Here is a 22,223-nt window from a genome sequence, read left to right on the forward strand (position 1 = left end):
TTTGTATAGACTCAGGAGTGGCCACTTCACTGCTGAGGTGAAGGTCCTTCAAGGGTCTGTGGAGTGAAGGAAGAGATGGTGTTGGGGGATGCTACTCTGAGGCATTTACAGAGAACCAGGGCCTTGGAGAGGTGCCAACCCCCACCCCCATCACTGTGTCTGCACTTGGCTGGGAAGGGGCTCTGCCTGCATGGATCTCTGCCCCTTTTGTGACCTGGGCCTGTGTGTGGTTCCTGAACACAAATGGGTCTGCCTGTGCACTGTGGTGTGCTGGGGGAGGGCCCAGCCTACCTCTAGCTTCATTGCTCCAATGCTCAATTTACAAAGTCTAAATTTAGGCAAAGGAAGGAAAGAAGAAAGGAAGGAAGGAACCCCCTTGGCTTCCTATGGAGGAGAGGGAAGGGGAGGGTGGTGCAGGAAAAGGCCTGGCCTGGCTCTTCTCTTCCCCGCTATCCTGGATGGACATAGGGGTAGGCGGGCAGTCTCTGCCTGGCTCGGTTTCCCTGACCCCAGATGGGGGTTTGGCAGGGAGAGAGGATCAATATTCGGTCAGCTGCAGCCACTCTGGGACGCCTCCTGAATGCACAGGCCGGGGGCTGAATCAAGCCAAGCAGGGAGTTTCCACATAGCCAGAAACAGGACTGACAGGTCTGGGAGGATGCTGGGTACTTCTGGTCCTCTTCCCCGTCCAGGAAACTGATGGTGGCCAGCCTGCCGGCAGCGGGTGAGGGGGCCTATCCAGTGCACCTAGTGCTGGAGCCAAGCGCTGCAGGAGTCCTGCACTGCCTAGCTGGGAAGGAGAGATGCAGATGCGGGCGAGGAACGCAAGAACGGCAGATGATACAGGCCACAGTGGCTCCAGATCAGGAAGTTTATTGCTGACATGCAGGAAGAGTCCCCATGTAGTACAAAAATATGTCTTTATACAAACTTTTTGTGACTTTTTCCGTTTTGTTTCTTTACAATAGGACTTCTCTCAGCGTGTGACACCCAGTGAGGGCAGACCCAACCTCCTCTCATTTGCTTTGCCAGAAATGTAGTCAGACACATGGGTTGACCTTGGAAGGGACCAGTCTGTCTGATAGGGCTTTGCAGACCCAGAGGATATTGCTTTGAAAAGGAGGAGAGAGACCACACCTGGCAAGCAGGCCTGGAGGGTCTGGGCAGGCTGCTGGACAAGGGGCATGGCTGACACCCTCACAGTTCAGTCACAGGGGCTGGGAGCCCTAGGCTGGACTGCATTTCTACTCCTTTAGGAGACTTCTTTTTGAAATAAATATAGAAAAGAGGGCAGCCCCCACCCCCACAGCATGAGACCCTGGCTCTCAGCAGCTGGCCGGCTGATAGAGGCAGAGCTTGGTGCTCAGGGGGAGTAAGTGCTGGGTGGGCTCAGGCGGGCTCCCACAGACCCACTGAGGCAGAGGCACAAGGCGCCCAAGTGCTAGGAGTCGGTATAGGGAGGAAGGGGCGTGGGCAGCCCTGCTACTGCTGGCAAGAGGTGGCCCCATTTTTTCCAGATGGGGAAACTGAGGCACAAGGAGGTTTGGGAACTTGCCCAAGTCACTCACAGTGAGTCAGCTTTTGGGGAGGGGGCTGCTTACACTCTGGGAATCGAGGCCTCCTGACTAGGGAGCAAGTTCAGGCAGGAAGGGCCTGAAGGCCCAGGGCAGCCTGGAGGTGAACACTCCGTTTCTCCCAGGGGGCCTGGGAATGTACGTTGCGCGGGAAGGGGTCTTTGTTTAGCACTGGGCAGGGCCAAGTCCAGGGAGGGGAGTGGGAGGGGAGGCCATTCTGGTGAGAACAGTGTTTCTGGCAAGACAGGCATCCACTTCAAAATCTTGGCTCAAAAAGGGCAGCAGGGCTGTTCTCAAGCTAGGAAGGGCCCCCCAGTCCCTACAGTTCTCCCCACGAGCCCCACAGCCTCTGTGAAGGACCCTGGCCAGGGTCTGCTGGAAGAGACGGCAATCCATTGTGGGGCAAGGACAGGAGGGGAGATGCCCCCCTGCTCTCCAAACAGAGTGGGATGGGGGGGGCGAAGGGTGTATAAACAGGGCCCACCTGTGCACAGCTAGCCCAACACCCCCCTCCCCAGCCCAGCCACCAGGCACCCGTTCACATCTATGTCAGTGTTCCCTGGGTACCACAGTGTGGGATGGAGAAGGAAACCACGGTCAATGCAAGTGTACAGCACCTCGGAGCAGTTAACTTGAGACGGAGACAGAGAACCAAGGATAGAAAGGCCTCCCCATCACCAGGAACAAGGAGGGACTGGGGGCTAGAGGAGGAGCAGGGCTGGCAAGATGGGGCTTCTGAGCCTGGGGCAAGGTGGGGGCCCATCTCTGGGCTGTGGACTCCTGCTAGCCAGACAGGCTGGGGGCAAGGAGTGGCCATGGGCTGAGACACCTAGAGATGGGACAGAAGTTGGTTTCAGTACAAAAATAAATATATTTGAATTCTGCTTAAGATGAGGTGAAGGTTTTCCAAAGCTTGGACTGAGGGGCCTAGGGTCAGAAGGGAGGGATGAAAACAGACCCTGGGAGGGGCCTGGGAGAGCACTGGGAGTGGGTGTTCATCTGGGGAGCCAGCAGCGAGATGCACTTTTAGCTTATGTGGACTGTGGGAGCAGCTGCCCGGGCGGGCGGGCGGCTGGGTCAGGCCGTGGAGCCTGGTGGGCAGGTGGGTGGGCTTCCTCCTCCTCCCTCTCACTCAGTCCAGAGACAGCATGGTTAAAGAGACAGAGGTAGATTAAAACGTCGTGATTAAAAGCAGATTAGTTATCTAGGCTTCTCAGATTAAAAAACCAAACAATCAAGCAATCATTCCAAAAGGAAGCTTCGTGGTACCTCTGCTGACCCCCTGTGTGACCTGGGCTGTCCCTGCCCTGTCCCCGTGCAGCCCGGGAGAGTTCGGCACTCCAGGGCCCAGCCCTGACAGCCGGGAGGAGGCAGCGCGGTGCTGGTGCCCGGCTGGAGGCGCTATTTCCGCCGGTAGCGCTGTGCCAGGATGGCTGCGTCCAAGGGGTTCATGGGCTGGGCATCGTGGCCCAGCCGCCGCACTGGTGGCACGCTGCCAAACTGCCGCTTGGGCACCCAGCTCCGGGCCTCGTGTCCGGAGCTTTTCTCCTCAGCCAGCAGCAGCTGCTGCCGCATGTAGTTCTCAAACTCGTATTGGGAGCACTCCTCTGTCACCTTCACCTGGGAGGCAGAGAGGGAGACACAGCAGAAGACGGGAGATGCAAAGACAAGTGCAGGGAAGGGCCTGTCAAGGTCTGGCTCCAGAGCCTCCCTCCACAGGCACCACACCCTTGGGCCCGATCTAGCTGGTGGCTGAGTGTGGCCCCTGAAGCCCTCCAGCCAACCTGGACCTCGCCTTTCTGGCCACCCTGGGTGCTGCTCCAGCTAAAGCACAGACCTGTGATCTGGCCCAGATCTCCTGCTTCCTAACTCACTGACCTTGGGAGAGGTCACATTACCTCAGAAACCTGAGCCTCCTCACCTGTGAGGTGAGGTATAATCTCCTCTCATAGAGGTTGTCAAGAGCCCATCAAGAGCTCTGGGGGTGGGGAGGGTGGTGAGGACGGACGGTGGCGGGCAGTGTAGATCAAATGTTAAGAGAAGGGCCTGCTGGTGGGGCACTCGGCATGTGGGCGACCCTATTTCTTTCTCTTGCCTGAGCTGCACTCCGTTGAGCCGCCATGCAGACAGAACAAAGAAATGGTAGGTGCCTGCACTATTCATCAGAGTGGGAAAGCAGGGCTTTGCAATCAGATGTGGGCTCAAGCCTCAGCTCTACTACTTCCAAGCTGTTGGACTTTGGGAAAATCGTTTGATCTCTCTGAACCTCAGTTTCTGCTTCTCTGAAACAAGGTTAAGAACACAAACCACTGTGTGTAGTGAGAACTGACGAGATGTACTAGGAGTGGGCACTCAGTGACTACTAGTGAGGATGACTTTTAACGGCTGAACAGCCCTGGGAGTGGTGGGAGCCGGTGGGTAGGGCCTGGAACTCTCTTAAGGGCCTGGAGGTTCTGCTGTGGTCTAAGGCTGGTTCCTTCTGGTCCTGCCTGCCCAGTACTTGCTGTGGAACTAGAGGGTGGGCTGGAGAGGGAAGGTCCTTAAAGCATCACTCCCAAGGCTTGGCCAAGCCCTGCCCTCCAGGGAGCAGAGACCTGGGCACCAGAAAGCAGCTGGCAGGTGATCCTAGGGTGCCCCCTGGAGGGCAGGGCTTGCACTCCTGGGGCTGCACCCCAGGCCCAGCACTTTCTCCAGTGCAGGAACAGTGGAGGAGAGAAAACTGGGAGAAAGTGAATCATCTGAAAAATGAAAATCAGGAAGGGCAAGAGAACCTTGTGAGTCAGAGGGACAGAGAAGTATGACAAATGCACGTGGCAGAGCCAGGGTCTGGGCAGGAAGAGGAAGCTGAGAGAGGGCCAAGCTGGCTGCTGTGAGGCCTCCCCACCATGGGGCCTCCACCTCAGCTGCCCCACAGCTCTCTGGCAGGCCCCACACTGCTCAGGCCAAAGACTGAAGTCTCCCTTTCCCACCCCAGGGGCTGGAGGAGAGGCCACGGGGGCCTTGCAGCCTACTGGGAGTGCTACCTCTGCCCCTCCCCACCTGCCTCCCTGGAGCTGGTCCCTCAGGACTTGGTAATGCCCTGCCTACCCTCCCCAACTCACCTCCTGGGAGCTGTCTGCACTGCTCAGCTGGTCGTCGATGTCAGGAACCACTTGCAAAGGCCCGCTCAGAGACGACAGGGACTGCCTGCAGAGGGGCAGACAAGTCGGGCCGGCTCCAGGCAGCCCCTGGCCCCTGCTATGCCAGCCTGGCTGGCAGGAGCCCAGAAAAGCCAGGTCTCCCCTGCTCTAAAACTTGGCTAGAGTCAAGAGACCTGGGTCAGGTCCCAGCCTAGCCCCTTACTGACACGACTGACTCTGCTTCTCTGAGCCCCAGTGTTCTCATCCAATAACAGGACAGTTTCCACCTTGTGGGCTGTGGTGAGAACTTGGTGAGATAATGGCAATCCCATAGTCGGCATCGGCTGGCATGCAGGAGATGCTCAACTCTGAGTTCTGACTGCACCTTCCCACTTGTGCCCACGGGGCAGGGAAAATCTGGAAATCTGACTGCCTGGAAGAGAAACAAGCCCAACTGCAGGCCGCTTCTCTGGGCAGGATGGGCAGTGCCTACAGATGGGCAGAACCTAGCTTGGAGCCTGGCCCAGTGCCAGCCCGCTCACCATGAGGCAATGATGGCGCTGAGGGCCTCCAGGACATCAGCAGCAGCCAGGCGCTGCTGGGGGTCGAGGACCAGCAGTTTCCGGATGAGACACACGGTGTTCTCTGAAACCCGGCCATCCCTGATGCCGGAGAGGGAGAGGGCGGAGAGGGCTCAGGAGGGTTAGGCGGGTGCTGCGTCTCGGCCCCAGGACTCCGGCCTCATGGTGTTGTTCTCCACATCAAGCCTGAAGGGCCGGGCCTCCCCGCCCTCCCCAGGGAAGCAGTACTCACTCAGGGATGGTGTACTCGGCAGCCTTGATCTTGCGGAAGAGCTCCTGCGGGATGCTGTCGTAGAAAGGGAACTGGCCATACAGCATGGTGAAGAGCACCACGCCCAGGGCCCACATGTCGCTCGGCTTGCCGCGGTACGGCCGGCCTGTGGGGCACACAGACACACGCACACTCAGCCCAGGGCTGGGGAAGAGAATGGCTTACCAGCGACATGCCTGAAATCCTACTCATGGGACCTCTCTACTTTGCCGCCCTCACTTCTGGTCACCCTCCCCCAACTTCCTCTAGAACAAGCCACACTAGTTCAGTCCTCTAGCTTGTGCCCACACACATCCCTTCCCCGACTGTAGGCTCATTCCTGCTCATGCTCTCCAGACCCAGCTCCACAGGATGATAACCCTGCCTTGGTGTGAGCCCCACAAGAGAAGGAATCACACGTGGCCTTGCATGGCCAACCCACCTGTGGACCAGTGGACCAACCCTGCTCCACCAGACTGCAAGTTCCTGGGGGCTGCGCCTGGTTGTACAGCCCCAGCACCCAGCAGAGCAGCTCACACCAGGTTGTGTGTTGAGCTCTGGACAAGCCAGCCACTCCCTGCCCTACCACTGCCTGCCCGCCTGGCCTCTCAAAGCACTCAGCCCAGTCTGCAGGGAGCCTCTGCTTGTTCACTTCCCATCTCCCATGCAAGAACGTTAAGTTCTCAGGCGCAGGTGCCTCTGCTTTGCTCACTGCTGAGTGCTGTGCCTAGCACAGACTTAAATATTTGCTAAATGAATGAATATCCAGTTAAGTAAACTGTGTTAGCTTCTTTACAGGTAAAATAGAAGAGAGCAAATATTTAATTGAGCACCTGCTTTGTGACAACATTGGAAGAAACACTTTTACTTCGTTAAATTGCCACCACAACTCTATGAATTAGAAATTTATCCAAAGAGCAAAATGAGGTATAGGGATGTTTGTCCAAGGTGACACAGTGGACTGTAAAAGCCCTGCTCTTCACATTTTCAGGGAGATCCATCCCTCTATCCATCAGCAGTAGAGCTTCTCCCCCGTGCCAGCTGCAGCCTGACTTGCCCCCCCAACACACACAACAGGAGAACAACTGAACTCAAGCCTTTTGAAAATGCCTGCCTGCCCGTCGCTGCAACAGCACCTTGTTTGGCAGCCCGGATCCCAGAACGTGACTCAGTCCCCATGGGTGTGGAGGGCTGCCACTGGCACTTCAGGGTCATCTCCCCAGTCACTGGGCAGGGCCTGGGTGAAAACAATCCCTCCTCTGGATCCTACAGCCTCCTGGGTGGCTGAAGAGGCCTTTGGGGTGGAAAGATGCTGGTTCTGAAGGTCTCACCCAGACCCCTGAAGGTCAAGCCACTTAATGGGGTAGGTGTGTGCACGGAAGTGCTGTTATAGGCCGTGGCCAGCCCTTCAGAAGGTGCCAGCGGCCTCCCTCACCTAGCCTGTTACATCATCAGACAGACAAGACACCCACCTCACGGGGCTGCCAAGGGGAGTGAGCCACCCTGGCAGGCTGAGTAGGCAGTTCAGTGGAGACCAGCCTCTGCGAAGCTTCCCCCATGACTGCATCGGGCAACATTGTCCTGCACCCCGCTCCAAGTAGGGTCGCCAACAGAGTTCATTGTGCCACTACTCTTCATGTGGCTCCAAAAAGGCCCTGCCCCTCCTGTGGTAGCAGGAAGGTGGTCCTTCCCAGAGGCTGGAGCTGGACTCTCAGCGGAGGAGGGAGAGGCACTGCACTGCTGGCAGGGTGGGCATGGGTGCTCCACCTGAGCCAGCACAGGTGTGCAGCTGGCCTGTCCGCCCTGGCCTGGGTGCGAGGTGGGGACGAATGGCCCCTGCAGACCCGCTCTCCCAGGAGCTGTAACTGGGAGGGCGACCCTGCCCTGAGCTTTGGCTTTGGCGAGAACACTGAACTCCCAGCTTTTCTTTTAGTAATGATAATGCCTGCTAATGTTTATTGAGCCAAATACTAGGTTACGGGCCTTATTTAATCCCATGGGACCTAACGAGGCAGGAGCTATATCACCCCCATTTTATAGATGAGAAAATTGAGGCCCAAAGTCAGTAGCTTTTCTAAGGTCACACAGCTATTAACCAAACTATAAACTCTCTGAGGGCAATGCCTGCCTTCCCACAGCTCCATACCCAATGCCTGAGGCTGTGCTCGGCACACAGAATAGACCAAGTGGCAGACCTGGGATCAGAATCTACACAGTGGGGCTTGTACTTAATCATCCTACTTCATCCTCTCAACAATGTGGGCAGACAGCACTGTTTCAGCTTTTAACCACCAAGGAGACTGGGGCTCAGAGATGAGGGGTTGAAGACCAAGTCATGCAGCTGGTTAACCAGGAGCCCAGATCAGAGCCTGCGTCTCTGGTTTCCCGGTTCCGGACTTTTTCTGATGCAGTGAGTTCCTTTGTCTTATCCTTCAAGAATGGCATGACTCTGGATGGGCCTGCGAGAGTGGCCAAAGGCAGCAGCAGGCGGTGAGTGCACTCCTGGCCCACACAGGCACAAAGCCTGCCTCAGAGGCCTGAGTCACCTACAGAGACTCTCATGGAGGGTGCCCAGGCGGGGCCGGAGCCCAAGGAGGTGGGGTGCACCTCTGGCACCCGGATCCTTCTAGCAGAGGCTAAACTGATTCCAAATAAAACCCCAAGGTCCTGGGGAGTGGCACCCCTGGCCTCTGCATGTGGTAGGTCTGGGATAAGCCTGGCATTCCAGCTAAGCCTCAGTGTGGGAGACTTCCAAATTGCAACCCACAAATGCTTGTGGCAAATTATAGTAGCCTGCTCCCCCAGGGGATGTGTGATGCCCGGGGAAGAGGCTGGTTCTGGCGCATGAGGAGGGACATGTGTGTGTGTGCTGGGGATAATGGACCCTGGAGACAACCCTGAAACCTCCGTGTCGGAGGGATGGGAGCTGATGTAAGCTCTTGGTCCCCTAAGGGATCAGGATGGAGGGACCCAATCGAGCAAAGGATGAGCATGAAAGGGGAAGGAATAGCCTATGATGAGACAGGAGCAGGGGCTTAGGCAAGAGGTGGTCCTGGAATCAGGCCTGAGTTTTCTGGTTATTATTAGCTGTGACTTGGTATAAGAGATTTAATCTCTCCTGGCCTTGGTTTTCTCATCTATGAAAAAGGGACTTAGAATATTTGCCTCATAGGGTAGTTGTGTGGTTTTGAACAGGTAATGCACGTCGTGCTCAGCAACAGTTCCTATTACTTGCAGGGTGATCAGTAGATAGTCAGTACACAGCTGACTTATTCTTGTATTATTTGTCTCGTCTCCACTAGACAATCAGCTCACCATCTACGGAGGCAGGGATGTTTGATGTTTGCCTGTCTGTTCACTGCTGTATCCAAAGTATCTAGAACAGAGTGTTGTACATGGTACGCCCTCTGTAAATACCAGCAGAATGAATGAATGAATGAACGAACAAACAGTGCAAGGGAGTGATGTCTCTGAAATGTAAATGTCACCGTGGCACTCTCAGTGAGCACCTGTTCAGTGGCTTCCTCTCTCGCAGGGCTTCCATCAGGCCCTGTGTGGTCTGGCCCCAGCCTCCTCTCTGGCCTCCGCTTGAACCAGGCTCTCTGAGCAGCAGCCTCAGGGGCCCCAGTAGTTCCTCACCTGGATTATGCCACCTCCTCCCATCACACCCCCAACTGGGTTCCTATTTAACCTTCCAGTATCAGTGCAAATGTCACTTCCTTGGGGAAGTCCTTCAAGTGCTCGTTATTCACACAGAAATCAAGTTTCTTTCCTTCCAAGCACTAATCTCAGAGAGGAACTAACTATGCATTAGTGTGATGACTGCTATCTTCCTCCTCTGTGAGACCCCCAACTTTTGTGCCTAGAGAGACAGTACTGGTTTGGGTCACCACTGAAGGCCTAGCACTAGCCCAGGGCCTGCCCACAGCTGCGCTCTGTGAATGAATGAGCTGCTACAGAGCTTGGCTGTGTGAACGGCAGGGGGCCTGCTGCCTGGCACTCCGCACATACCGCTGAGCACGTCTGGGCTGATGTAGGCAGGGCTCCCCCTCTGGTCCTTCAGCAGGTCCCCTTCACTCACGAGATGCTTCCCAAGGCAGAAGTTGGTGATGGTTATCCGATGCGTCCTGGGAGCGAGAGGCAGGAAGTGAACACACCTCAGGATCTATACCTGCAGGTACCCCAGCTGCCCCCACTGCTCGTCCAGGGAGCAGAGGAGTCACACTCAGGTCCTTTTCTGCTCCCCTGGCGCCCCTGCCTTCCCCATGGTGGTGTGGGGAGTGCCAGTGGGGTGCTGGCACAGGCCAGTCACCCTTGGTTGCCACCTGATGAGCTAGCCCCAGGGATCTGAGTCACTCCAACCAGTGGGAGCTTTGGTGGGCTCCTCTGGACCTGCCGCCAGGCTGAGTCTCAGGACTACCACTTGGGGCTTGGAACAAATTGCAGAGAGCTCCAAAACAACCTCACATAATGTCCAGATGGGGAGTGACTAGCAAGTCAGTCTAGTTCCCTCATCGGCACATGAGGAAAAGGAAGTCCAGCAGAGCTCTGGAGTCCACCCTGGGGTACCACTTCTGCCCCCTTTGCTGATGCCTTCAGTCATCACCCCTGTCATTACCAATCGGCGTCTGTGACAGTACTGACACCAGTGCTCCCCAAGCATTTGCAAGTGCAGACCCGGTCTCCGCACCTGAGGGGGACTGCGTTCAGCCCTCATAACAGTGTGAGGGAGAACTCACTGCCCCACTACCCAGCTGATGCAATTAAGGCACAGAGACATGAAGGGACCTGCAGCTAGCGAGTGGTAGAGCAGGCTCCACACCAGGTCTGACCCCAAAACCCGCACTGTGGACTGACACCAGTCAAGTGCACAGTGTGTCCCTGGACAGTGCCCAGTCCCAGACTTCCCCTTTAGTCCTATCAAAAAGCTGCTCACCCACTGGCTTATACTTCAGACTCTGCACTGGCCTAGACAACCACAGATTCTCCTATCCAAGAGAGTCACGTGTGGGAGCACCTCAGGGCTCTGACCCTTTTAGGAAGCTCACCATGTGAACAAAAAGAAGCCAACAGGGAGGATGCCTTCCTTACACCACACCTGGGAGGTAGGGATCAGGGTGGGCAGGCCCCCTCCGAGGCTTCTTTGCCTCTAAGGGTGCCTCTCTAGCCAAAAGTGAGCAGGGGCCATGTGCCCGGCTCCCGGTCAGCTGGTTGAGCAGAGAGGCTGCGCAGGATGGCAGGAGGGAAGCTCCACTAGGGGCCTTGGGTCTCCTCTCCCTAGACAAGTCTCAAGGGTGGAGAAGAGATCAGCTCGGGGCAGAATGTGGGGCTGGGTGTGGAATTCCCCAGGAGCTGCATCCAAAAGGCTCCAAGAGCCCTTCAGCTATCTTGGGGAATTCTGCTGGCAAAGGGCTTGGTGCAAAACAAAGGCCAGTCTGTCCTCTGCATTCCTAATGGAAACATAGCCTCTCTCCATACAGGCCCGTAAGATGCTGCAGAAATCAGACTGGTGGCCCCGAGGGCAGCCAGAGCTGGACGATGCAGGCAAAGGGTCTCAGCCAAGGATCATGTTAAAAAGTGGGCTGCTCTACTCTCTGAGCCTCCCGGGTCACTGCCCTGTATGTGGGGCTGCTCAGGCCTCTCATCTGCAAAGTCCGCCCATGAGCACAAGCACTGCGTTCTCTCCCCTGCTCAGAGATGCCACTGCAGCTGGGCGTGTGTCCTGCAGGGGTTCTTTGAGTCATGAGACACTGGGAGGAGGACGACTCAGGGGAGAGTCTGGTGGGCTTGGAAGTCAGATTCCTGGGTTCCAGTCTCAGCTCTACCACCTCCTGGCCATGTGACATGTTAGTCAATCTCTTGCTAAACCTCAGTTTCCTCATCAGTAGAACAGGGAAATAGTAGCACCCCACTCCCAGACTGTGCTAGGATTTAACAAGATAAGAAGATAATCCCAGGGAAAGCACTGAGCCCGGGCCTGGACAATAGTAATTGATTACTAACTGTCAGCTCTGATTATCATTTCCTCCCTAGATGGTAGGCCCACGGGCAGAGACTCCCAGTGGAAGCCCCTAGGAAACACACCATTTCTGCGTGGCGGGTGTGAAGCACCACACTGCGACAAGCCCCGGAGCACACGTGCCAGTGTGGCTGAGCTTTCCCCTGGCTCTGCCAGCAGGACCCACCAGGCCTCTGTGCACGGAGCTCGAGGAAGACGCAGGCCCGAGACTGCAGGGCTGGGTGGCAGGGCCAGGCTGGCCTGCACTGCTCTGCCCACTGAGGATCCTGAAGTCTCTCCCACAGGAAACCACACGGTCAGCTCCGAGGCCTCCTGAAGCTTGGCGATGCTCCCCTGCCCCCCTTCGCCCCACCCCTCCAACCACCACCGCCCTAGTCTGCTGGATGGTGCATGGATCCCTGGTAGTCCCAGACCCCCCAGGCTGGTCCTGGCAGGAGGGAGCGAGAGCAGCAAGAGATGAAGGGAGGGAGCTCTGCGTCAGCAGGATCCACTCTGAGTGAGTCACTCTTTAGCTATGGCCCTTTGGGCTACCACAGTGTTTTTCTCCTTTTCTAGGAACTTGGTGTGCAACTCGCCGACCCAAAAAGAAAGGAGGAAGGAGAAAGAACCCACAGTAAACCTCACATAACCCCAAAGGGGATTTCAGATTTCAACCCTTGCCTTTTACCCAAAGCAGGGTGAACTTGTCTTTGCAGCTGCCTAGAAAATACTTCTCCCTGTTTCCTTCCCTGAGGGAGCTCTGTGCTGTGCGGGGTGCAGACTAAGGCCCCCGGCTTGTCTGCTGCCTCTCCAGCTGGAGTTAGGACCTGGCCTGATGGGCAGGGAGGGGCTGGGTCTCCTCTAGGTTGATCCTCCACTTCACAGGGATGAAGTGAGGCCTGAGAAGGGAGGGCTGTGCCCACAGACGACACAGACCAGGCCTGGGTGTTCAGTGTGGGTCTCTGCACACCAATACCCTGCCCTGTTCCAGAGTACCCATGGCTCAAGGGAGAGGTGGCCGGAACCTGTCTGCTCTGAGACACGAGAAGGGGGTTGTTATCAGATGGAAGGAAGTGTAGCCAAGTCGCAGGGTCTGAGTGAGGTAGTGATACTCCACAATCCGAGGAAAACACAGACACAGACACACACATACTCACACTCACAAACACAGACATCAGACACACACACACACACACATGCATGCATGGAAGAGCTGCTACAGCTAAACTGGTGTTACTCAAGAGAGGTGTGACCTCCTGACTAGATTCCCAGAACCTGGGGGCCTGGAGAAGCAAGAGTGGGAGGCACACCTACCGTGGAGACAAAGGCCTGGAGTGCTGCTGGGTTAGCTGTGCAGGAGCCCCAGCGGCACATTCTGTAACACCCCTGGGATGCTCATTCAGAGGCTGGAGGGGGCGTGGGCTCCACAGCTGGATGGACTGAGATGCTCAAGAAATATGCCCTCTCTTTGTGAACAGTGAGCCTGTAGTCCAGGGCAGGATGGTGGCCGGCCCAGCAGCCCACAGAAGGCCAGGGCCTGCACCTCTGGCTCTAAGACAATATGTTCTCAGGGTTGGGATAGTCAGTTCTTCACAGCCTGCCTGCCTTGTGCAATTCAGAGCTGGGCTGGAGTGCCGCTGAGCCTCACCACTGGTATCCTCTTCAGCCACTCGACACACAGCAGGCCCATCTCCTGAAGGAAGCCAGCAAGCATACAGGCCCTCCGGCCCCTTGCTGGTATCGTGTGGGGGAGTGCCCATGATGGGCTGAATCCTATTAGGCAGTTTCAGGTCTGTGGCCAACCTCTACAGGGAGGTACAATCACATCCACTCTCACAAATGAGGGAACGGAAGCTCAGAGAAGTGCTTCGTACCACAGCAGCTTCTCAATATACAAATGGGTTAATCAGTGAATAAATAATCAAATAAACTCTCACAGTCTGAAGGGTAATTAAGAGGCAGTGCTGAGCTGTGAGCCAGGCTGACCCCCAAGTCCTACTCCTCCCCAGCTTCCCTGATTCTCTCACTCGGCCAGTCAGGGGCTTGAGCAGCCCTGGGAGTCCCGTCTCCTTCCCTCCTCCCCGTGGAGCAGGGCAGGGCCAGTGAAGGCTGTCCTCACTTGACTTGCTCAGGCTGGCAGTCTTTACTCACCCTTCGCAGACTGACCCAGACGGCCAGTCTCTGGCCCCAGCCCTCTGCCCTCTTCTCCATGTAGTGACACCTACTCTCTGCTGGGCATCCCAGCAGGCTGTGAGCTCTGGCACAGGCTGCAGCACCAGGGCTGGGTGGAAGGGTGGGGACAGGCAGACCCGCTGAGGGCTGCAGCATCCTCCCGATGCATCTCAGGCTGGCCCTTCAGGGTCTAGCCCCCCATGCCCTTCCCCACAGCTGGTGCCCCTTGCCTTGATTTGGGACATCTGAAGGGCCCCTCCTGGTCAAGCTTTCCAGGCTGAGGCCCTGTCAGGACCGCAGCACAGTCCAGCTTCTCTCTCTGCCTAATGCTGCCCCTTTTCCCTGGAAGCACACCCAGGTAAGCCTTCTGCATGCATATCTCAGTCTGTTTCCTGGGAACCCAACTGCCTCACTTTGTTCTATATCCTTCACCCAGCTATCCATTTTTTTATAGTCATTTGGTGAGCACCTACTAGGCATGACAAATGAACGGACCAGCGAGGAGCTCTGAAATCCTTCCCAGAACCTGGCCTGATGGGCAGGTCTGTGGCCTTTAATACCACAGCCCCTCTCGCCCTGGCCAACAGTAAGCACCATATTCCCCTGTGGCAAGAGATAGAAGAGAGCATCCCACCCTCCGTCCCTGGGATTCCTGGGAGAAGGAGACTGTTCTGAGTCAGAATCCCCAAGGGACGCTGTAGGGAGCTGGGTAGTGCAGCATGTAGCCTGTCCCAACCCCAAGGTGACATCACGGAAAAAGGGAAGCAAATCTTACCTCTTATTGAGCACCATGTTCCCAAGCTTCAGGTCTCTGTGCACAATGTTTTTCTGGAAAACAATATGCACATGGCTTATACCATGAAGGTGAGAGTTGGGGTTGGGCCCAGCCTGTAAGATGTGGGCTCTCCAGGGTTTGGGGAGGCAGGAAAAGCCCTGTGACGTGACTCTAACCTAGTGCCTTGATCTGTAAGGTTGGACCCTTCTGAGGCCTTATTAACCATGCCCACAGAGAGGGTGGTGTGTGAGCCCAGGCAGTCTCTGCCTCACCCAGGGTGTTTCTCCAGCTCTCCCCTCAGGGCAGCAGCCAGTGGGGAAACCACTCCTCTCTGCACCTCCATCAAATGTCCCACTGGGAAAAAACAAGCATCTGTCTGGTTCTGGGGACACCCAAAACCCAGATGAGCTCACATGGTTCCAGTGACTAAGTCTTACAGGTTGGCCCACAGAAGCTGTGTGCCTGGAAGGGGCCAGGCCACCCCAATCCTAGAAGAAGCTCAGAGACAGGCTGTGGCTGCCCCCCATGTGTATCTCACAGTCTGCCCTGAGCTGGACACTACAGTGTAGCCTCTTGACAGATGGCTTACTGCTGCACGGGGCTCTGCTGGGCTGCCCAGGCCATGCCTCCCCAGGAACGCCTGCAGCCCAGTGGCCCAGCAGGAGTGGCACCTGGCCACTTCCCTGGACATTCCCAGCTGCAAAGCACACCTGGGTGAGGGAGGGACAGCTACATCTGCTGAGCAGCAACAAGAAGGGTGGCTTTCCACAGCTTATGGGGCCCTGAGGCCTCTTGTCACTGGGGGCCCAGGATGTTCCTGGGGCAGAGAAGGAGGGCGCCGCAGAGGGGCAGAGCCTCACCTGGTGCAGGGCCTCCACCACTCGCACCACATCGTAGAAGATGACCACAGTCTCCCGCTCGCTGAGCCTCTTTTCCTTGATGACGTAGTGCTGCAGGTTGATCAGGTCGGCCGTCTTGTCGCTGAAGTCGTGTGCACAGAGGCAGTCAAGGACAAGGCAGATGCGCTTCTTCATCTTCTTAACCATTCGGCTGGATTCTGTGTCCTCAACAATTTCACAGGTGCGGTCCTGGGAGGCAAGGGGCAGACCAGGGCTCGGCTGTGGGTCCACAGGGCCAGGGCCAGGGGTTTGGGACTCTCCTCCAGAGCTGGGTACACAAACCAGCTAGAGAGCCTGGAACAAGCCTGCATGTCTGCAGGCAGTGGAGGCCTGAGGCCAGGGCAGCATGGACCACGTGGCCACTCAGCAATGCCAGGCTTCCTGTGTGCCAGTGCCAGGTCCAGCCAGGGGCTGAGGTTAGAGAGGCTCAGATTTAGGCTTCATGCTTTGATCCTACTGCAAAGGGTTTGGATCTGAGCTGGGCATTTAAAGCCAAAGGGCCCCCTGAGCCCAGTATGTAGGCAGCAACACAGGGCCTTGGGGCACCTTCTCTGTAGCACTTGAGGGGATTCCAGCACTGACCCATGTAAACTTCTGGCCAGTGTCCAAGACGGTAGAAGTCAGGTTCGGTGTGTCCAAGACAGCTGCTCTCACATGGAAGCAGGACTCCCAGGCAGCCATGTTACATGACCCCTGGTACTGCCCCTGATGGCTGGGCTCAGGCCATAGCTCCATCTCATCCTAGCTGTGCGGCCTGGGACAGTTCACGTAACCTCTCCAAGTCCCTGGTTCCTCATCTGTTAAAGGGAACTAGCCCCCTATGTCACAGGTTGTCGAGAGAATGAGACCACCCATGCCAAGGGCTTAGCTCCTCCCCAAGCCAGGCTCAGTAAGTGGGTCCTGCTACCAATACTGCACTTGCAAGCTCTGGACCCACTTTCCTTGCTGAAACAGTATTTTAGGTAAGACAAAAAACAGGTACACAGGGACTTATATCCCACCAGCCTGAGGAGGCCTTCAGAGTGATCCCAGCAGACTGACAGTGGCTGCTGGGCACTCCTGAGGACTGAAAACTCCTAAGAGCAGGCTCACACCTCTTACTCTCTCTTCCCCAGAGGCCCAGCACAGTATCTGGTACACAGACAACTCTAGAAATACTTTGAACCACTAAGTTCTCTTAGCCAAGTGATATAAACCAAGGCCAAGATTTGGAAGCTGTCAGAGATGAAATACTAAGATATTACAATCACCCTCAGTTTGAGTTCAAGTTTAAGGGAAGCTCTGATTTTCAGAGTTGCCTAACGATACTCTGAGTAGTCTCTAATCACGCATCTAAGATCTAAGAATAAAGACCTTGGTGGGGTGTGCGTGTGGGGGTGGGAGTTTTCCACTGACTTATTTCAGGAAATCAAGCTGACAGAGTTTTTATTGCCTGAAATAACAACAAGGATGAGAGTGTGATGAGGGCAGCTCAGTGCTTTACGTGCTGTCATTCATCCCCCCAGCCACCTTCTGAGGCAGGCACCCATTATCACTGCCCCATTTTACAGATGAGGAATCTGAAGCTTAGGAACCTGAGGTATCTTGCCCAAGGTCACACAGCCGGAATGCAGGGCTGTGGCTCTGAAAGCTGTGTGTTGCCCTGATACCACGCTGCCTCTTGAGTACCAGGTCCATCCTAGCAGGAGTGGGCCCTGGCCAGCGTATCTGCCAAGGGCTCTGCAGAAGCTCTGCTGGGGGACGGAGCAGGTGGCCCCCTGTATTCTGAATCTGGTTCTTCACTTCTGGAGATGGTTTCAGTTCTACCCTGAGGAGGGCTCTTTTAGTACCTTTCCTAAGGGACCTGGAACATCCAAGCATGGAGACTCAGGGACACTTGCTGAACAAACTGAAATGCCTGGAAAGGCAAAAGGATTGTTGGTACAAAAACCAACTGTGGCGATTGACAGGTGGCCCCAACTGCCTGTTCTGCCTCACTGCCCTCCCTTCAGCCCTGTTCTGGCCAATTCCTGACAACACAATTAGAAAGAGCCCTGTGTCTTTAAATGACTTCCTCCTTTCCTCTTTTCTCGGAAAAGAGGCTCTAATAGAAAGAACCGTGGGCATTCCCGAGAGGCTGTGATCACCACAGCAGGGGCCCTGCAGCAGCAAGCCAAGCCGGCCCCAGCCTGACCTCCAGCCACCCCGCCCAGGAAGCCCGAACACACCCAACGTGCAGGGACACTTGGGTGAGCTGCTCACAGTACAGAGGTGGCCCCAGCAAGCGCCAGCCCCAGGAGCCGGCCAGGGCTGGGGGCTGGGGACGGGGCCAGGCAGCGCGCTCTGGCACTCACCTGGAAGAGCCCGTGGTGGTGAACCACGCCGTCCTGCGTGTGGAGGAGGGAAAGCAGAGAGTACTCGGTGTGTAACAGCATCTTGCCTTGCCTCTCCTCTTGACTTTCCATTCCTTGGTCCCCCCTCTCCTCAAGGGTAAGGATCTTTAGGAAGGCACACACAAAAAAAAACAAAAACCAAAAACCAAAAACACCTTATTTACAAAACAGTGATTAGAATAAGAAAAGTGGGGGATTCACATTCACCATGCAACACTTGCACACACATGCATGCATGTACACACGAAGTAGAACAGTTTTTCTTAATGTGATGGCAATGTAATTTATGCACAGATAAAGCTCTTTAAATCAGCTGCTCAGAGCGAGATGGTGTGAACTTGATTGCTTCCTGGGAAAAAATGGCGCTACCCTTGTTCACAAGTGGTGTAGGTGCGAAGGTGGGAGGAGGGAAGAGCTTGGCTGGCAGGATGGTCCCTGGGTCCCCCGCCTCCCCCACCCCTGGTGCCTCACTTACCTTCAGCTGATAGAAGTCATCTGTGCCGTCTTTCCTTGCCAAACACTGCACAATGCTTGGCACTGGTGAGTTGCCCAGACGGGGACCTAGGGCACAGAGCCACCGGCTTACTCTTTAGAAGCCCTGTCCTTCGTGGCATCATGTCACCACGTGGTCTTTTGGCTAGATCTCTTCAGGAAGGCACTACAGTTCATATCCACTGAACTCACCCCCCATAACCCCAAGTTTCCTGGTGGAAAGTTCTCACAGTCTCCCCTCCAAAATGGAGGAGTATGTGTGCATCTCCCTGAGGTACACCTGGCCGTTCCAGGCATATCTCTCAAGAAGAGGGGTTTTTCAACAGTGGGTGCATCCTGGAATCTCTGAGGTGTGTGTTAAAAAAAGATACCCCAGCTGCAACCTGGGCCCGCTGAATCTGCAACTCCAGGTAAGGATCCAGGACACTACAGCTTTACCGTATTCCCTGGTAGTCTGAGATAGCCACCTCGCCGCAATCCAAGTACCAGCTTTTGGGAACTTGTGTACTCCAGCTTGTCCTGTGACAGCACCCTGCCTGAGCTTTCAGAGTGTAAATCAGGTAAGTCACAGTGTCACTGCACTGCTATTAAGTGCAGTCCCTTAATAGCATTCCACTGCTCTTAATATGCAATCGAAACTCCTTTTTTGGCCCCCAAAGTCTTGCATGATTTGGTTCCTGTCCATCTTTCTGACTGATTATGTGCCCTCTACCCCAACTGTACTCCACCTACACTGGGCTCTTAATTCCTAAGATGTTAAGCCCTTTCCTGCTTCTGGACCTCTGTGCTTGCTATTCCTTCTGCCTGAAATGCTTTTCTCCTGCTTTTCACATGACTGGCTCCTTCTCATACTCAGTGTCAGCTCAAATCACTTCCTCATACAGAACCTTCCTTGTCTACACTCTCTTTAGGCCCTTGTTAGCTCACATCATCTTGTTTACTTCCTTCCAGGCCCTCACCACCCCCAGGGATGATCCTGTGTGTTGTTTACTCTCTGTTCTTTTTCCAACTACAATGTTAAGTTCGGTGATGGCAGGGACTTGTCTGTCTTGTTCACTGCTGCACCCTGGCAAACACCCAGCTCACAGTAGCCGCTACGAACTATCTGCTGAAAGACTGGGGCTGGAACTATCCTGTGCCCTTAAGTCCGGGATGCCATCCCAAATCAAGACTCACACTCAGTCTCTAGTTGCTAGGAGAACAGGCATCCTCAGGGCCCACCCCCTGCCACCCTGAGCACAAGGAATTTGGATTTGCTGGGCCTCCAACATCATGCTGAAAGGCCCTGCTGCTCCTCTGGATTGCTGGGAACCCCTAGTTCTGCAGGATTTCTGTGCCAACTTCACAGGAAGTTTGGGGGGGCTACACCAAATGCTTTGTGAAATTAACTGTGCCTTCCAAGAATGGTCAAAGAAGTGCCTTAGATTATGGACCTCGGGTTCTAGAGCTGCTTGTGTGCTTTCTGTGGGTGACATCCTGGGGGGCACATAGGAGTCGCTCAGGGAAGACACAGTCTGGCTCTCAGCTGAGACTGATCCAGGCCTGGTGCACACAGCAAAAATGACAGCTCTTGGTATGGAGTGGCCTAAGGCCCTGAATTTTCCACTAGCTCACACAGGCTCCAGCTAAAGTGATGAAGCTAGGGCCAGGCCAAGGGTGGGTCAGGCCCCCCACACCATGGTGGGTGTGGCATTTCACTCTGCAGAGCAGCAGGTCCACTGTGCGTGCCAGTGTGCCCTGCCCTGGCCTGGCACCTCAACTCGCCCAGCAGTCAGTCAGAGGCTTACCCAGGATGAACGGTCCAGCTCTCTTTGCATTATTTCCGGAAATCCCACTTCCTAGAGCCTTTGCCCTGGCCGATGTTTCTCCAGCTCCTCTGTCTGATGCTCTCCGCTTCATTCTCAGCTCTAGACAAGACAGAAAAGAGTGTTTCTCACCCAGCAGTTCAGCAAGTTTCCTTATGCTAACCCAGCCTGCAAGTCTCTGACTTGGGGATGCTTCACACACAGCTGCAGCTGCTGGTCCTGCTGCATCCTCCCCTCTCAGAGGAGCTTCAACGGTTCCCAGTGACAAAGAACTGTGGCTCCTTTACTTGGGACTAATTAGGGGCTTGAGGCAGAGGTACTTCAAGGCAGCAGGTATTGGCTGTAGATGTGGGCAGTCAGCCCACCTCAAAGGGGCCAAATGCAGAGAAGAGGACTCTGGGCTTCGTGCAGATGCAAACAGGGGTCTGTCTTGTTCACTGCCCACCACAGAGAGACAGAGGATGCCAGCCCTGGAGTGACTGTTCTCAAAGCGAGGCCAAGTGGACCTGTGGAAACCCTACTGATCTGATCTTGGGCATGGTGGGGAGTGGGGCTCAGGAAATGGCACCATGAGGCCAGGGGATTCTTATGCTCGCAAAGTGTGAGGATGACTGCCCTCAGAACTCTCTCAAGCTGTCCTTGACTCTTAGGTCAAGAATACCCCAAAGTTGTCAATGAGGGGTTTACTTTCCCTTTTCTTTTTCCTATTTTCAAATATTTCTTTAATTACTTTTAAGGAAAATATATTGTGCATTCAAGAACCAGTTAAGGATACCAATGGAGTTCGCTAAGCATTTGTTTTGCCTGGTAATCCTTATCTCCAGGGTTAAAATGAAAGGAGGACAGAGGAGCCAGATTCTAGAAGACATTAATCTCTAGACGTGGATTTAAAAAAAAAGATTTACTCCTTCCAGCTTTCACAGCTAACACCTTGGGAACACAGTGTCCTGGAGGTGGGGCAGGAAACATGTACACAGATGACTTCCATATGGGGAGCGCAGAGGGTCCTGGGGGTACCCAGGGAAGCCTTCCCCAAGGAGACGCTACTGGAGTGGACTGGGCAAAGGGCAAGGTCATTCCAGGCAGAGGACCTGGGTGAGAAATGAACACAGGTAAGAAGTGGCAGGTAAGCAACCCAAGCCTGAGTAGTTTCTGTTGCTGGAGTGTACAACACGAAGCAGGGAGTGGGGAGAGGTGACCCAGAGAATGGGGGCAAGGGCCAGATCTAGGGGAACTGATGGCCACATTAGGAGTGTAGCTTTACCCTTCCCCAAAAGGCTTGGGAACACTGAACCTTGAAGTACCATGGCTTTTTTTCATACAAAAGTAATTTGCATTTCCTACAAAAACATTAAAAATACAGATATGCAAAAATGAGTAAGGTTCTTATAATCTCACCACCCAGACATAATTACTATTGACATTCAAGCTGACTTTTCTGAGTCTATGTTTGTATGTGTGTGTGCTTAACAGTTTTCATTATTACAAAAATTTGGACCGCACCAATGCCATTTTGTAAGTTTCCTTTTCTCTCACCTAAAATACATTATGAGAGTGAATTTTATGGTATGTAAAATATAACTCAGTAAAACCATAAACAAAACAAAACAAAACAAAAAATACTGTTAACATCCCTGTATGACAATATCCCTTTGTGGCAACACCTGAAATAGCTATACAGTCTTCCTGGTAAGAATATATTGTGATTCATCAGACCACACCCCTATTCATGACATGTAGATTCTTTCCATTTTTTATGTATTTTACTAACAGTCACACATATGCATCTTGGCACACTTGTCTCTCACCCTCAGGATAAATTTGAAGAAGTGGAACTGCAGGGTTGACTAGGGTGCACGTTTTCAGAGGTTCTTGACATACACTGCCAGGCCGATCCCAGGGAGGCTGTGCCAATTTAGGCTCTAACAGCAGCAGTCCCAGAACCTGTACCAGAACTAAATATTTCCTTATTTTCTGAAAAACTGCCAAATTGATGGGTAATAAAAAGCATATCATTGTTTAGATTCATAACTCTTTGATTATTCATGAGGTTAAACTTGTTTCACATACTAATTGGTTGTATGAATGATTTCTTTTATGAATTTCCAGTTCATATTATTTTTCCATTTTTTATTGCCTTGTGTATCTTATTGATTTTAGGAATTCTTTATACAATAGGGCTCTAA

At 54.4% G+C, this 22,223-nt stretch overlaps 1 protein-coding gene across 4 annotated transcripts in view; it reads right to left on the reverse strand.

Moving 5' to 3' along the window:
- Positions 1–852: 852 nt before the first annotated feature.
- STK40 (serine/threonine kinase 40) overlaps positions 853–22,223 on the reverse strand; it is a 38,756-nt gene continuing 17,385 nt past the window's right edge. For 3 of the 4 annotated variants that reach the window (XM_036876517.2, XM_036876515.2, XM_036876516.2), the window contains exons 2-11: positions 20,020–20,139; positions 18,216–18,301; positions 17,702–17,845; positions 15,330–15,557; positions 14,470–14,522; positions 9,536–9,651; positions 5,507–5,651; positions 5,236–5,355; positions 4,676–4,760; positions 853–3,194 (exon numbers count right to left, since the gene is read on the reverse strand). In XM_036876517.2, coding sequence (XP_036732412.1) covers positions 2,976–3,194; positions 4,676–4,760; positions 5,236–5,355; positions 5,507–5,651; positions 9,536–9,651; positions 14,470–14,522; positions 15,330–15,557; positions 17,702–17,845; positions 18,216–18,301; positions 20,020–20,131 — 1,308 coding nt within the window. In that variant the 5' untranslated portion in view covers positions 20,132–20,139 and the 3' untranslated portion in view covers positions 853–2,975. Of the gene's footprint in view, positions 3,195–4,675; positions 4,761–5,235; positions 5,356–5,506; positions 5,652–9,535; positions 9,652–14,469; positions 14,523–15,329; positions 15,558–17,701; positions 17,846–18,215; positions 18,302–20,019; positions 20,140–20,942; positions 21,129–22,223 lie in introns of all 4 variants that reach the window. The other variant, XM_036876514.2, reaches the window with a different exon arrangement.

The sequence above is a fragment of the Manis pentadactyla genome, chromosome 4, assembly GCF_030020395.1.
Source record: "Manis pentadactyla isolate mManPen7 chromosome 4, mManPen7.hap1, whole genome shotgun sequence".
NCBI lineage: Eukaryota > Metazoa > Chordata > Mammalia > Pholidota > Manidae > Manis > Manis pentadactyla.